Raw genomic sequence first — 17,286 nt, 5'->3', positions numbered from 1 at the left:
GGAGCTGTTCAACTATAGGCTGAGCAAGTGCAGAATGGTGTTAGAACGTGCATTTGGACGTTTGAAGGGTCGCTGGCGCAGTTTACTGACTCGCTCAGACCTCAGCGAAACCAATATCTCTATTGTTATTGCTGCTTGCTGTGTGCTCCACAATATCTCAGAAAGTAAGGGGGAGATGATTATGGCAGGGCTGGAGGTTGAGGCAAATCGCCTGGCCGCTGATTATGCACAACCAGACACCAGGGCAATTAGAAGAGCACAGCAAAGCACGCTGCACATCAGAGAAGCTTTGAAAACATGTCTGTCTGTTCCCGCAGTAGCCCCAGTGTTGCATCCTGTCTCCTCTGATCTTCCTGCCGCCACCTCTGCTCACATTCACTGGCTGCTTTCCTGTCCTTGCTATTGTGTCCCTCCACACTTTCTGCTGAGCTCTTTTCAGTGCGGGATGCCTGCATGAGCTCAGAGAACTTTTCATCACACGTGTGGGTTTTTTTTCACCGCCTTATCTAAGATAGCCTTTGGGATGGAGGAGGGAGGTTTGAAACATTCGCAGCTGCAGGAGGGAAAAAAAGTGAGAGAAATATTTTAAGATACATTTTACAGAACAAGGGGTATACTCATTCATGGTGAACACCACTATTCACATTACATAGCATATGTGATTTCAGTACAAGGTCATTTTTTGCATCTTATATTGAGTGCCTGTGGCTTTGGTGTTAGAGATCAAACATGACGGGCAACAGAATTTGGCTTGCAGGCGGCCATGGTAAGTCGTAGTCTTTCATAACAGCAGCACCCTCCTTTTCCATACCAAGCAAAGCCCATTGAGTTGTCCATATAGGGCTCGGTTTTTGTGTTAACGTGCAGCAGCAGAAACCAAACTAACACCCTCCACCCCCGCTCCTCACTTTTCTGTGGAATGACCTCTAGCATGGCGTGGTAAAGTGTCCTACCGTGGAGGACAGAATAAGGCTGCTGTCCCCAGAAACCTTCTGCAAAAGCTTTTAGAGTACCTCCAGGAGAGATTCATGGAGATTTCCCAGGAGGATTTCCGTTCCATTCCCAGACACGTTAACAGACTTTTCCAGTAGCTGTACTGGCCACGATGCATCCCAAGTCCTCAGAGCAAATTAATCATTAAACCCTTGCTTTCAAACCATGTTTTATATTTACAAAGGTACACTCATTGGAAGTCCCTTCTACAGCTTCATGGTTTGGGATACCACCTTGGGAGAGTTGGGAGGGTATTTCAGTCAGGGTGAGAAAAAGATCCTGGCTATCAGGGAGAATGACGTGCTGTGTGCTCTTCTCAACGTTGTCCTCCTTCTCATCATCGTCTTCCCCAACCGCAAAATCCTCAGGCATGGTGACTGAGAGTACCTGTCATCAAAGTCCATGGACAGGTGGGATGGTGGTGGCGCCCCCCCCCCCCCGCCTAGAATTGCCTGCAGTTCAGCGTAGAAGCGGCATGTCTGCGTCTCTGTCCCGGAGCGTCCGTTTGATTCTTTGGCTTTCTGGTACGCTTGTCTCAGCTCCTTAAGTTTCACGCAGCACTGTGTGAAGTCCCTGTTGTGGGCTCTGTCCATTGTGGCCTTGGAGATATTTTTCAAATATTTTGGAATTCCGTCTTTTGGAAGAGTTTTGATAGCACTGATTCATCTCCCCATACAGCAATCAGATCCAGTTCCTCCTGTATGGTCCATGCTGGAGCTCTTTTTCGATTCTGGGACTACATGATCACCTGTGCCAATCAGCTCTCCACACTGGGCAAACAGGAAATGAAATTCAAAAGTTCGCGGGGCTTTTCCTGTCTACCTGGCCAGTGCATCTGAGTTCAGATTGCTGTCCAGAGCAGTCACAATGGTGCATTGTGGGATAGCTCCCGGAGGCCAGTACCGTCGAATTGGCAATGTCGATTTCAATGCTACTCCCCTTGTCAGGGAGGAGTACAGAAATCAATTTTAAGAGCTCTTTATGTCAACAAAAATGGCTTCATTATGTAGATGGATGCAGGGTTAATTCGATTTAACGCTGCTAAATTTGACCTAAACTCGTAGTGTAGACCAGGCCCTATGTCCTAGTAAGGAGGAGAGGATTGAAGATGATAAAATACAGGTAGGATCTGATGAGAAAGTCATATGAAAAAGAGTCCCATTCAATTACATCATGTAAGTGACAAGTTTTTAAAGTGTTTTTATACAAATGCTAGAAGTCTAAATAATAAGAAATGAAGATATTGATATAATAGACATCACAAAAACTTGGTGGAATGAGGATAATCAATGGGACATAGTAATACCAGGGTACAAAATATATCAGAAGGACATAACAGGTCATGCTGGTAGGGGAGTGGCACTATGTGAAAGAAAGTGTAGAATCAAATGAAGTAAAAATCTTAAATGAACCAAACTGTGCCATGCAATCTCTTTGGATAGTGATTCCATGCTCTCATAATAAGAATATAGCAGTAAGGACCTATTACTGACCACCTGACCAGGATGGTGATAGTTACTGTGAAATGCTCAGGGAGATTAGAGAGGCTATAAAAATAAAAACCACAATAATAATGAGGACAAGTATCAGGAATGGGGAATTTCAACTATCCCCATATTGACTGAGTACATGTCACCTCAGGACGGGATGCAAAAATAAAGTTTCTTCACACCTTAAATGGCTGCTTCTTGGAGCAGCTAGCCCTGGAACCCACAAGAGATGAGGCAATTCTTGATTTAGTCCTAAGTGGAGCATAGGATCTGGTCCAAGAGGTGAATATAGCTGGATGCTTGGTAATAGTGACCATAATATAATTAAATTTAACATCCCTGTGGTGGGGAAAACACCACAGCAGCCCAACACTAGCATTTAATTTCAGAAAGGAGGACTACACAAAAATGAGCAAGTTAGTAAAACAGAAATTGAAAGGTACAGCGCCAAAAGTGAAATCCCTGCAAGCCGCATGGAAACTTTTTTAAGAAACCATAATAGAGGCTCAACTTAAATATGTGCCCCCAAATTAAAAAACATAGTAAGAGAACTAACAGAGTGCCACCATGGCTAAACAACAAAGTAAAAGAAGCAGTGAGAGGCAAAAAGGCACCCTTTAAAAAGTGAAAGTTAAATTCTATTGAGAAAAATAGAAAGGAGCGTAGACTCTGACAAATGAAATGTAAAAATATAATTAGGAAGACCAAAAAAGAATTTGAAGAACATCTAGCCAAAGACTCAAAAAGTGATAGCAAATTTTTTTGGGGTACATCAGAAGTAGGAAGTCTGCTAAACAGCCAGTGGAGCCACTGGACAATCAAGATACTAAAGGAGCACTCAAGGATGATAAGGCCATTATGAAGAAACTAAATGAATTATTTGCATTGGTCTTCACGGCTAAGGATGTGAGGGAGATTCCCAAACCTGAGACATTCTTTTTAGGTGACAAATCTGAGGAACTGTCTCAGATTGAGGTGTCATTAGAGGTGATTTTGAAACAAATTGATAAACTAAACAGTAGTAAGTCACCAGGACCAGATGGTATTCACCCAAGAGTTCTGAAGGAACTCAAATATGACATTGCACAATTACTAACTGTAGTTTGTAACATACAGTTTAAATCAGCTTCTGTATCAAATGACTGGAGGATAGCTAATGTGAGACCAATTTTTAAAAAGGGCTCCAGAGGTGATCCCAGCAATTACAAGCTGGTAAGCCTGATGTCAGTACTGGACAAACTGGTTGAAACTGTAGTAAAGAACAAAATTGTCAGACATATAGATGAACGTGATTTGTGGGGAAGAGTCAGCATGTTTTTTGTGAAGGGAAATCATGCCTCACCAATCTACTAGAATTCTTTGAGGGGGTCAACAAACATGTAGACAAGAGGGGCCCAGAGGATATAGTGTACTTAGATTTTCAGAAAGCTTTGGACAAGGTGCCTCACCAAAGGCTCTTATGCAAAATAAACTGTCATGGGATAAGAGGGAAGGTCCTCTCATGGATTGATAACTGGTTAAAAGATAGGAAACAAAGGCTAGGAATAAATGGTCAGTTTTCAGAATGGAGAGAGGTAAATAGTGGTGTCCCCCCAGAGGTCTGTACTGTTCAAGATAATGATCTGGAAATAGGAGTAAACTGAGGTGGCAACGTTTGCAGATGATACAAAAATACTCAAAATAGTTACATCCCAAGGAGACTGCGAAGAGCTACAAAAGGGTCTCACAAAACTGGGTGACCAGTCAACAAAATGGCAGATGAAATTCGATATTCAGGGGGGAGAGAGAGCTCAGCAGTTTGAGCATTGGCCTGCTCAACCCAGGGTTATGAGTTTAATCATTGAGAGGGCCATTTAGGGATCTGGAGGAGGGAAAAAAAAATCTGTTGGACAGTACTTGGTCCTGCTACTGAAGGCAGGGGGACTGGACTCAATGACCTTTCAAGGTCCCTTCCAGTTCGATGAGATAGATATATCTCCATATGTAATTTTGATAAATGCAAAGTAATGCACATTGGAAAACATACCAACAATAGCTATAAAATGATGGGGTCTGAATTAGCTGTTACCACTCAAGAAAGAGATCTTGGAGTCGTTGTGAATAGTTCTCTGAAAACGTCCACTCAATTTACAGTGTGAGTCAAAAAAGCAAACAGAGTGTTGGGAATCCTTAAGAAAGGGATAGTTAATAAGACAGAAAAGATCATATTGCCTCTATATAAATCCATGGTATGCCCACATCTTGAATACTGTGTGCAGATGTAGTTGCCTCATCTCAAAAGATATATTAGAATTGGAAAAGGTTCAGAAAAGGGCAAAAAAAATTATTAGGGGTGTGAAACGGCTTTCATATGAGGAGACATTAATAAGACTGGGAATTTTCAGCTTGGAAAAGAGACAGCTAAGGAGGGATATGATTGAGGTTTATAAAATAATAGAGAGGTGTGGAGAAAGTAAATAAGAAAGTGTTATTTATTCCGTCTCAACACAAGAACTAGGGCTCACCAAATGAAATTAATAGGCAGCAGGTTTAAAACAAACAAAAGGAAGTATTTTTTCATACAATATTCAGTCAGCCTATGGAACTCTTTGGCAGAGGATGTTGTGAAGGCCAAGACTATATCTAGTTCTTTTTTGAACCCTGTTAAATTCATGGAGGATAGGTCCATCAATGGCTATTAGCCAGGATGTGCTGAGATGGAGTCCCTAGCCTGTTTGCCAGAAGCTGGAAATGGGCAACAGGGGTTGGATCACTTGATTATACCTGTTCTGTTCATTCTCTCTGGGGCACCTGGCATTGGCCACTGTCTGAAGGCTGGATACTGGGCTAGATGGACCTTTGGTCTGACCCAGTATGGCCGTTCTTATGTAGTGTAGTTAATATAGTAGGTCTCTTCCGTTTGGGAACCGCATCCCCCTAAACCCTGCCTCGGGGACTATCCCCGTGATCCCAGGCTTCAAAAGTTGTCTCCTACTGGGTGAGTCTCTACTGTCTGGATGAGGCACACACCGTGGCATGCTGTGCCCTTTGTAAGTCCTTCCTGCCGAGGACCAGGGAAGCCCACAAGCTCCGCCTCCGCAAATATCTTACGGAGGAGGCCATGTGGCCCCAGGCTCGCTCAGATCCCAGCCCAGGAGGCCCCACCACACACACCCAGTACAGCGGCCACCATCGGCAGTGAGTGCCCACTCCAGGCACAGTGCCTGCCTTGGATCTCCATAGGCTAAGGACAAGTCCTAATACGAGAGTGAAAAGCTCTGACAGGCATAAGAGTCAAGTCTCTGCAAAGGACTGCACCCAAGTTCAGTGTTTCCTCCTCAGGCCGAGTTGGGGATGATGTCACATGTAGATCCGGCTGGACCAGCATCCAAGATACCCCATATGCAAGGCAAGGCCAGGCACCAATGGGATCCAATGGTACCGACAGTCACCTGGACACCCAAACAACTGGAACACTCACCGGCATGCACAACACCATCCATCCCTCTGTGTTTGTTCACTGTATCACTGTCCACTTCATGAAAGGATTATTCAGAACTTTTCCACTTGTGCTGAAGCTCACACCCTCATGTGACCTTAATCTCATTCTCTTTGTCCTCACAAGACCACCCTTTGAACCAATGGCCACATACTCTTTTTCTCCCACTTCTCAATGAAAGTGGCATTCTTGGTAGCCATAACCTTGACCAGAGAAGTCAGTGAGCTTGCAGCCATGATACCTGACACCCCTCCCCACACGCACACACGGTATTCCACAAGGACAAGATGTCCTTATAGCTGCACCTCAATTCTTTCTAAAAGTGATATCTGAGTTCCATCTCAATCAGTCCTTCCACTTGCCAGTATTCTACCCAAAGCCACACCCCTCCCCACTGACAGGGCCTGCACTCCCTTGATGTCTGATGCACCCTGGTGTCCTTCCTCCACAGGGCTGGACCATTTCAAAAATCACTTAAACTATTGGTGGCCATTGCCAAAAGGTCAAATGGACAAGCCCTGTCATCCCAGCCTGTCTCCAAATGGGTCTTGGAGCGCATCCTCAAATGCTACAAACACTTCAGCTATCTTCGCCAGGCAGGATCATGGCCCATTCTACATGGGCACAAGTCGCCTTCTCAGCCTCACTGGCGAATGTGTCCTGGCAAGACATCTCTTGAGCTGTGATGTGGTGATCTGTCCACACTTTCATGGCACACTATGCCATAACACAAGTGGCAACGACAGACACGGCCGTGGGCAATGCTGTACTATAGATTGCAGAGCCATTAGTATCCTCACACCTACCTCCATGTTGATCATTGCTAGCAAGACACCCACATGTGGAATACACATAAGGACTGTCGCTCAAAGAAGAGAAAGTTACTTACCTGTAACTGGAGGTTCTTCGAGTTGTGTGGTCCCTCTCTGTAGTCCACTACCCGCCCTCCACCCCTCTGCTTTGAACTGGATTTTGTAATGGTAAGAGGGGAACTGAAATGGCATCAACTCGCGCTCCATCTTATATCCTCGTCTTGGGAGCCACTAGGAGACTTCCTATGCATGTGCAAGTCAACGGACATTGTAAGAAACACTTCTGGACTCAGGTGCATAGCGAGCATTCATACTCGTGTGTGACATAAACACAGGAACCACACATCTCGAAGAACTTCCAGTTACAGGTGAGTAACCTCCTTTTTCTAGTATTTGTGCTGTTCTGTTAAATTTACTTAAACCGCATAGTTCACTTTTTCCTTAGTAACTAAAATTACTTTTTAATTTCCTTCCTAGAGAGGTAAATGTGGTGTTTTAGTGTAAATGTACAACCTCCGCTAATTTATTGTTTTGAATTTTTGGTTGAGGGTAGGTTTTGCCGCTTCCCTGCAGGACCGTTTCCTGATAATGGCAGCAGAAATGGACCAGGCTTCTGGGGCAGGTGTACCAGAATTAGCTCAGTTTTGGAAAGAAGTCCCTAGAAACAAAGTGATGGAACATAGGTATGCATATAGTTGGCTTAAAGGCTTTTCTTATGTGGGTTTTGTATTCTAATTTCTCATATTTGTGCATCATCACCAACATTAAAGATTCTACAAGTTGAATTGTGTTCTTGGTGACCCCTGTTCATCCCCATTGCCTGCAGTGGGTTTTACAGGTAAAATTGATTGGCACTTAGTTTGTTATTGATGCATAAGCTGTAATAGAACCGAACTCTCACAATGTTAAGTGTTAACATGAGTAAGTAGCAGTAGGAAAAATTATTTTTGTAACAAAAGTGAACAGATGTTACTGCATAGACAGAGTAGATATGCTGAGTAAGAAAGTGCTATTTTTATAAAATCACTTTTTAGATTAGAACTGCCGTTCAGCATTCTCTTGATAGTCTTTTTTCTTTTTTTTTTTTTTTTGAGGGGGGGCTAGGTGGTATAATTTCATAGGTGTTTTCTAAAAAGCAAATAGTTAGAAAGAAAGAAAAATTAGATAATATAGAAATATTTTCTAGCCAATGCTAGAATGCTCTTTTCCCCCATCAGACGTGTACTGGTAGAAATGTCTCCTGCAGAGCCACCAGATCTGCTTTACTGAGCGTATACCTTAATCCATGATGCAGAGCTTCTCCAGAACTCCACTTTATTTCATGCACACCTTAATTACCCTTACTAACAACTGTTGTTCTGTACATTTTTGGGAAATGTTATGCGTAACATAACGTATACTTCCACTTAGAACTTCCAGAATTTAGCTAAATCCAAATCCAGTTTTCACCAGGATAACAAAAAGCATATCTCATAATGTTCATTCTCTAGTAGTAAACAGATCTGGAAAATTTCATCCTACAGTGTGAATGTTTGAAAAAGTTAACAGCAATTAATGTAAAGTCTGGAGGATGAAAGCACTTGGCTTTAATAAAATTGACAAGTTTCTTAGGGCATTACAACCTAAGAGCTCTCTTCATCATACGTTCCCTCCCCCTCCCCTTTACTGAAATTCATGTTTTACTAAATTGCTTCTTTGTGGTTTAATTAAATCTGTTTTTCCAGCTCATATATGTTTGAGATGTGAATGTTGAAGCTAGCCATGTAATTCAAAATGATACATAGATACACATAAGGAGAATATTTTATGATAATTAAGCAGTTCATAAATGCAACCATTAGGTAAATTTTCTGTTGCTCTGTCATTCAATAAACTTATTCTTTCTGGAAAGTGTAAAAGCAGTGTCACTTTTCAAGGAATTGTGGGATTATTTCTCACATTTTAGCTGCTTTTTTTCAAAATACAAATCATGTAAGGGTAGATTCTTCCAAAATCCCCACAGAAGAGAATAAAGTTTTATACAGGAAAACATGACACAATTTTTAGATCATTTTTGTTTACGCATATTGGAAATGTAAACTGTGTGCATTTGCACACTGAGTTTGTAAAATGTAAGTAAATGCCTTCTTGCTTAGACGCTGGTATTTTGTTTGGGTAGACTATTGAGCAATAGTGAGAAATTGCTTGACTATATTAAAGCTTCCACAACAGCCTGCAAGGGATACTTGACTAGTAAACCAATACAAATGAATGCACCAGGAAGCAAGATGTTTTGAAATGTGCTTGATCCAGGAATGTGGCATGTAGATTTATACAGTGCTGACCTTTTCGTTTTCAAGGAAACCTATATCAAGTGCGGTAGAGCATGTCATTATTGCCCAACTAAAATCATGCATTGTTGTTTGAATATTTATAGAAGCAGACGAATAGCTCCATCTTGCTAAGACCTCTCCCAGAGGAAGCCAGTTAGCATTTTGTTTTTTCAAAAACAAGTTATTCCAAAGCATTCTGTCCTTTTTATTCTGCTTTATTCTTCTCTGTAAAGTTTTAATATTTACATTCTTCTCACATAAGAAGACTGAAAGTCTCATGATAAGCTCGATTTTTCCCCACCCCCGCCAGCAAATAAATGCATCCATCTCTTCTAATGGGCTTAAATGTTTCCAAATTGGTTCCTGCTGTGCTTTTATAAAATTATTCAATTTTCAGTATCATGTGTGACATCACATGCATGCACTGGTGATTTTTTCTCAAGTAACGTTTGTTTTTTTTTACCTTGTTATTGTAAACCATGTCTTGAAGCTGATAACTAAGTATATTTAGGCATGCTTTGAAATTCTGTTTCTGCTTTCTCTGAATATTTTATACTTAACATAAATGAAATAACATTTCTTTGGTATTGAATCTTGGGTTATAATCAGCTACATAGTTTATGTAACTATGTAAGATTAAAAGCATAAAGGTAAGTGATATATTCTGAAGCAGTGGTTCTCAACCTGCGGCCTGTGGGCCACTTGCAGTCCCAGCATACAGCTGTGGTCCATGTGAAAACCTGAGAACCATACCTGTAGTATATATATTGTGTGGCTGCAGCCCAAATAACGTACAAAGAGCTGCAAATGTGGCCAACCCGACAATGGTAAATAGGTTGAGAACCACTGTTGTAAGGGATTATTCTGTTCCTGTTCTGCCTTCATACTTCAAAAGCTGTCACAATGTAACCATGGTATTTTGGGCATGATCTATCTCCTGTCTACTTCATTGGAGTCAGAATCATCTCTTTGATAAGAATGTTGTACTGAACTATTCAGTGATAAAATAATTGAACTGTAATATATTACAAATAGTGTGTTTTAGGTTTTTTGTCCTTTAAATGTTTTTTTTGTTTTAGCTAAAGCAACAGACTTTATAGTAATATTGATGAACTGCATTTAAATTTTCACAGGTTAAGATGTCATGTTGTAGAAAGTAGCAAGCCTTCTACTCTAACATTAAAAGAGAATTCATTTAATATTCCTACAAAAAACAATGAAGATTTACACTTGCAGGTAAAAGTATTCTTTCATACAAAATGGTCATTGAACAGAATTATAGATTAATAGCTTGCCACTATAAATAGCAGTAGAAGATTTAATGAAATAGTACAAAACAAGTTCAAAACTGAAAATATTTTCAGTGGAGAAATTGAATGCTTCAGAGTAACTGTAAACTAAATACAGTGACATCATTATTTTAATTATTCTTGATATAATGAACTCTGCTAAATTTTCCACTTCCAACACACTACTCTCATTCCTTTTATATGTATTACATACCTCGAGGAGTAGAATTGTTAAGTGTCCCTATCTGTCAATTAGTAGAAAAGTGTTGTTTTTTATATACATACATACATACATAGATCTAGCTAGCTAGCTATAGGTTAAGATAGAATTGCTTATCTCTGAAATAATGTCTTCTACAGATGTGATCTGAATTATGGGAGCACATTGTGATAGAGGAATTCTTGAAGATGTTTTGTGTGTATCTTATAAAATATACTGTTGGCTAATGTAGTATTGTAACTGCTTCTCAGAATTACGTACAGCTAAAATCACTAGAGATAGGAGAGTTCATTCAGCAAAAAGCTGTTTAATATCATATAACCTGTTTTTCTTTTCAGCTAACTCAATTATTACAGGTTAATAGAAGACTTCAAGAGCAGATTGATCGCTGTGTCTGGTTCCAGCAGCTAATAGTTGTATTAGCATTGTTCTTAATTGCTATTGCTCCCTTTTGCTTCTACGTGTTGTACACTCAGAGATGCTAAACAGCAATGCTTTGCATTACCCTTGCTGGCTGTGTTAATCGGTTTGAAAGGAGAGAGAATCCAATGCTGCTCCATTAAACCCTGAAACTACCAAAAACGAGAGAGGTCTGTGCTGTAAAGTACAACGTTGAGTCATACTATTTGCTGTTAAAAGAAGAAACGAAAGACAACAAGAGTTCAGAAATTTACTGAAACTGTCTTGAAGCTTACAGTACAGACAAAAGAGGATATTAAAAGAGCTAGGAGCTATGTTCACTGGACAAGTTATTGAATATTACCAAACAGAAAAGATGAGTAAATGTAACAATATACCATAACTGTAAAACTTTATAGAATATATTATTTGTCTCTTTTTGGTTGAAGTACTTTGAATGTCACCTTTTTAGTTTCATTCATTCTCACATTCTCATGCATAAAGGATATACTAAAAGGTGCAAGCAGGCTGCTTAAATTTATTTAAAAAAATAACTTTTTTTTTTTTTTTTTTTACAGAATTGTTATATAGTACAGGTTAGATTTTTCTTACATGATGTGTGTATGTACATAGTGTATATGAAAATAGGGAGACATGGCCCTATAGTACACAGTAGTTAAATGGTGAAATTAAGGAACAGCATTCTTATCATGGTTAAGTCTTTATTTTTGTTTTTTTCTGAATGTAAAACTATTGTATAAATATTTCATGCCAAATAGTATACACAGTACATCAGCTTGTAGCCGTATTCCCCAGAAAAAATGCCTGCCATAATTCTGAAGAAATTTGATAAAAATACTTCTGTTGAGATGCTGTCTTAATTAATTATAGATATTTTGTTTTATTAAATTTTCCTACTTTAATGTTTACTAATTTCACATTGTTGTGGAAGGAACTCTTTATACGAACTTCAAAGCAACATGCTGTTAAGTAGGTCAGCAATAGTCAACTGCATGATTCATATAAAAGCTAAAAATCAATGTAAGAAACATTTCTGAGAGATGTGCAATCATTCAATCATGCATGAATATTTGGAGGAAACAAGCCAGATCAGGAAAAGATTGAGTATATTAGATAGACTATGAAAAATATAGTATCTGCTGCTTCTTTGAAAGCATTTTAGGAATGGTATATAAAACGAGTGAGAATTTATTCTAGCAAAGATTCTTTGTACTCATTTCTGTAAATATTTATATTGAAATGATCTAAAAATTAAAAGCCTAAAAGGAGACATGGTATCTTTCATAGATTTTTAAGGGTCTTCTGCCCCCCCCCCCCTTTTTTTTTGACTGACCATTTATAATAAATGCTTGAAACTTAAAACTGAAATCTGGTTCTTGTTTTCACCACAAATTGGCTTGTCCGGATAAGTCTCTTTATTAGTGCTGGGCCGATGGCTTTGATTTTTTTTAATCAATTAGAAAAGATCACTGCAGAGTTCATGTTACATTTTGAATGTACTGTTCCCCCCCACCACCCAAAAAAAAAAATTTAAGGGTGGGAAGAACAGGACAAACTGGGTGTCAGTGTCTCTTTAATGATTATAGGTGTGGCATCATTGACATAAAGTAAAAGAAAATTGTTTTAAAAAAATTTGATCAGTATTTTATTCTACAAAATTAGGTAGTAAACTAATAGACTAATTCTGATTAAGCAGAATATCAATCCAATAAGATTACTAAAAATTTACTATATAAATTGAAAGCTTTTGCAGAAATACCTTTGTTCTTGGTGAGCTATACTGAATTAACTCATACTTCACATTACTTTATCACAGTGTTCTCTTTATTTTTTCATTATTCTGGATTTTGTTCAGCTTGCTTTCTGCTGTTCTTGTATTTTCTATAATATTTAATACATTCAAACATAAGTTACCATTAGCCATATTGTTTAAATTATTTTCCTGTACTTCAGATTCCAAATATTTCACTGTTAACAAAGCATTTAATGGAACATCCTCTGGACAAATAATCTAGAGTTCTGGCAACATACAATAATTTGTAAATTAGAGAAAAGTTTTACTAACTCTGTTTATAAAATGCTTATCACTAATTTTGACTGAATATAGTAGCACTTTTTGTAAAATTGCAAGAAATATATTCTTAGAATCTTTGCCAATATAAATATTCTAATGCTCTGGTGCTTTCATATATTTTCAGTATTTTTAATACAATGTTAGTATTTACTTTGTATAATTGATCAGATGAACATGTTTTCTATTTTAATATGTTTTAGAGGAATAAATGCACTTGTGAAAGATAAGGAAAAAATGTGGCATTTACTGTTTAGAGTCTTACAAAATTGATTGTAGAGTTAAAAATCTGTGGGTTTTGCGGTAGGATTTTGTCCTTTTAGGGTACAGTTCCTAGCACAGTAAGACACCAACCTAGCAATGGCATCTAGGTACCAGGTTTACCGTGTGTGTGTGTGTTTGTAATGTACACACACCACACACACAGTCTTGTTAAACCTAACCAGAATTTCAGTACCATATAGCGCATGAAGATATAAATGTAATCCAAAGAGCATAATGAACCACATTAATTTCACTTTTGGGGCTAGGTTTATTTGGTACTTCCTCAGTGCAAGGTGCTGGACTTGAGGACCTCTGAAGGTCCTTTTGTGTCCTACATTTCAACGATCACGCAACATACAGTTACTCTTTGAGTAGTGTTCCTATGAGTGATCCACTTCAGGCACACATGTGCCTCTTGAGCCTTGATTGGAAACTTTCAGCTAGAAGTGTCCATTTGGCCTGCGCATGTTCCCTGTGCCTCCTCATGCCAGACACCGAGGCTATATAGGGGTGCATGGGTGATCTGCCCTCAGTTCCATCTCAACTGCCTCGACCTGAGACGGAGACTTAGCGTGTCTGCCTTGAGCATGCCTCAGCCTTTCTAATATTTCCTTAGTGTTAAGATACTTAGTCTAGTAGTTGGTGGTAGTTTGTGTAGTTATAGTTAATTAGTTTTTATACATGTTGAGGGGTTAGTTTGTTCTCCTCTTCCTTTTCCCTCTGGGAGACTCGTTTTCATGGCAGAGCATGCCTGGCTTGCCAGGCTTCAAACGCTGCCTCTCCTGCCAAGAGGCCATTCCTGTAATCAACAGCCGCTCTAAGCATGTCAGTTGCTTGGAGGAGTCCCACGTCTCCCAGAAGTGAAACTTCTGCTTGGCCCTCAATTCTAGGGGAAGGAAGAACAGGGAGATCAATTAAATACTGTTCGTGATGAAAAGCTCCCTGTGACCAGAACCAGGTCAGGCGACCCTCTCCCCTACAAACACCGTACATCTGGCCCCAGACAGATCCAGTGCCCCCTCTACCTTGGGGCATGCTTCCTGTAAGGAAGGGAAAATTTTGGAGGCTTCTGGGAAGACTCTCAAAAAGAGGAGTGTGGACTCACTCCGGTGAACCAGCTCCAAAAAAGATCAGGTCCCTAATCAAGTCTATGGTCTCTGAGGGTACCATTGAGACCAAGGACTCCTCTGCTGATACAAGCTAGGCTGTGAAGCCCCAGAGCTCTGAAGAAAAGAGACATCCCTTCAATAGGGCTCCAGTATGCTTTCTCAGTAAGAAGAACGGTCATAGAGGACTACTGAGTTGGGCTCAGCCATTGATAAAGACCCAGCATTTTTCTAGGTTTATCCCTTACCATAAGGACTAGAAAAGGCTGGATCTCCTATGGGCGAAAGTCCTATTCATCAGTAACCCTGCAATTTTTAATTGCAAATTAGCAGGCGATCATGGCTAAATACAACCTCACCAATTATAACAGGCCTGTGACCTTTACTGAACAATTGCCACAAGGACATGGGGAGCAGTTCCAGTCTGTGGTCTCTGAGAACCAATTAATAGCCAGAACTGCTCTTCAAGCATCCTTAGGTGCTGCGGACACTGCGGCCAGATCCATCTCCCCAGTGATAGGCATGGGGCATCATGACTCCAGCTCTCAGAGTTTCTAAAAGAGGTACAACGCTGTGGGGGACCTCCCCTTCGACAGTCATAAACTCTTTTAGGAACCATGAAGTGTCCCTGCACATACTGAAGGACTCGAGAGCTACCTTACACTTCCTGAGTATATATACACCTACAAATAAGAAGAGTTTTAATAAGCCACAGACTGCTCAGAGGTCACGTTCTGCTCAGTCTTCTGGATTCCATAGATCCTCTGAACCCTGCAGAAAGAGAGACAGATTCCAGAGAAAAAGAGCTGCTCAACTACCCTCCTTGGCCACCTAGGCCTTATCCAAGCATCAGTTTTGATAGGTTAGTCAAGAGTTAATCCTCTCATACCTCTGGAGTTATAGTTGCATCCATTGACCTAGCTCTCCCTTTGGGGACCAGTCAAGCTTGGGGACAAGGGGGTCATGGAGGTCATAACATCAGGCTATACCATCCATTTTACATTGCTTCCTCCCTTTCACCTCCATTCCCTGTCACTGTTCAGGGACCCTTTTCAAAAATTTATGTTAAGACAGCAGTTGGACTCTCTCCTCCAGCTAGGAGCAATAGAAACAGTCCTTTCCCCTCACATGGGTGCAAGAGGTTTTACTCAAACTGTTTCCTGGTGTCAGAGTCTTCCGTCCTCTGTCCTATCTTAGATCTAAGATGCTTAAACAAGAATGTGAAGCCTCAAAAGTCTAGGATGATGACTATGGCAACAGTAAGTCCTTTACTGGAGGAAGGAGATTAGATTTCGGCTCTCTACCTACAAGATGCCTATTTTCATATATCGATACACACATCACACAGGAAATACCCACGCTTCACCATAGGCCAGGATCATTTCCAATACCGGGTGCTTCCCTTTGGCCTGGCATCATCCCCAAGGGTGTTCTCAAAGGTATTGGCAGTAATGGCAGCTTACCTTTGGCAGGAAGTGATCCTGGTCTTTCTGTACCTCAACAACTGGCTGCTCAAAGGTCTCTCCCACAAAAGTACTGTTATCCATCCACATGGCCCTTGCTCTGTTCCAGGAGTTGGGCCTGCAGCTGAATGTAAAAAAATCCACATTGACACCTGTACAAAGGATGCAGTTTGTAGGAGCATATTTGAACTCATTGACAGCCAGACCCTACCTTTGTTTGGGCACTTTAGGACATGGCAGCTTGCATCTGTGTGATGGATTACATAAGGCTGCATTTTTTTATGCTTCCAGTGTTGGCTCTGATCAACCTACTCCCCAGTCAGGGATATCCTGGACAGGCTGTAATGGTTCCCCTGCAAGTAAAAAAATAAATAAATAAAAAACCTCCCTAAACAGATGCAAATCAGTGGCTGTGTGATGTGTCACGCAACGGAAAAGTATGTCCAGAGACTTTACAACCAATGTATTCCTGTTAGGATGGGGAGCCCATCTGAATGCCATCACAATTCAGAGCAGGTGGACAACCCAGGAAACAAATCTACATATCAGTCTTTTTCAGGGCTGTCCGGAATGCTTGCAGTCATTTTCTACCCCTCATCAAGGGCTAATCAATCAGTCGTGATGGACAACATATCCTGCATGTTCTACATCAACAAGCAGGGAGGAACAAGGTGCCCCATGCACGGAAGCAATGAAGTTATGGAACTGGTGCATAACCCATCAGATCTGTATTCCAGTTGTCCACTTCGCAGGCATTTGGAACACCACAGCCAATGCCCTCAGCAGACACTTCTCACAGTACTATGAATGGGAGTTAGGCACAGATTCTCTACAGCATATTCCAAAAATAGGAACTGCCACAGGTTGACCTTTTTGCTTCCTCAGAAAACAAGAAATGCCCTCTTTTCTCCTCACCACTTCTTGGGAGACACCTTTCTTCTATGTTAGAAGGAAGGGTTTGTTTTATGTTTTCCCCCATACACCCCTAATTCTATGGGTCATAAACCAGATCAGACATGAGATCCTTATAGTGCCTACCTCTCCAAGACAGCCATGGTACTCATATTGCTTCACCTCTCTAACTGCCATTCAAGCTTCCAGCCATTCCTTATCACCTATCTCAGAATGCGGGGTGTGTGCTTTACCAGCCTGGTGGTTCTGCATCTCAGGCTATGGTACCTCAATGGTTCTGTAGTTAGAGGCTTCCTGCTCTGTGGAAGTACAAGAAGTGCTACTAAACCACACGCAGACATCAACCTGTAATACCTTCAGAAATGAAAAATGTTCTCTTATTGGTGTGGTCATTGCTCCCACTGGCCTGTTCAGTTCCATTTCCACTTATCCTGGATTACCTGTTGGATCTGAAGA

The 17,286-nt window shown here is 40.6% G+C and overlaps 1 protein-coding gene across 2 annotated transcripts in view; it reads left to right on the top strand.

The window, feature by feature from the left end:
- MOSPD2 (motile sperm domain containing 2) overlaps positions 1–12,526 on the top strand; it is a 70,805-nt gene extending 58,279 nt beyond the window's left edge. For both annotated transcript variants that reach the window (XM_032795933.2, XM_032795934.2), the window contains exons 13-15: positions 7,327–7,456; positions 10,219–10,321; positions 10,933–12,526. In XM_032795933.2, coding sequence (XP_032651824.1) covers positions 7,327–7,456; positions 10,219–10,321; positions 10,933–11,079 — 380 coding nt within the window. In that variant the 3' untranslated portion in view covers positions 11,080–12,526. The remainder of the gene's footprint in view (positions 1–7,326; positions 7,457–10,218; positions 10,322–10,932) is intronic.
- Positions 12,527–17,286: the final 4,760 nt, after the last annotated feature.

This window comes from Chelonoidis abingdonii, chromosome 1 (assembly GCF_003597395.2).
Source record: "Chelonoidis abingdonii isolate Lonesome George chromosome 1, CheloAbing_2.0, whole genome shotgun sequence".
Classification (NCBI taxonomy): domain Eukaryota; kingdom Metazoa; phylum Chordata; order Testudines; family Testudinidae; genus Chelonoidis; species Chelonoidis abingdonii.
The sequence above is the reverse complement of the archived record's forward strand: the minus strand, read 5'-3'. Positions and strand labels throughout refer to the sequence as shown.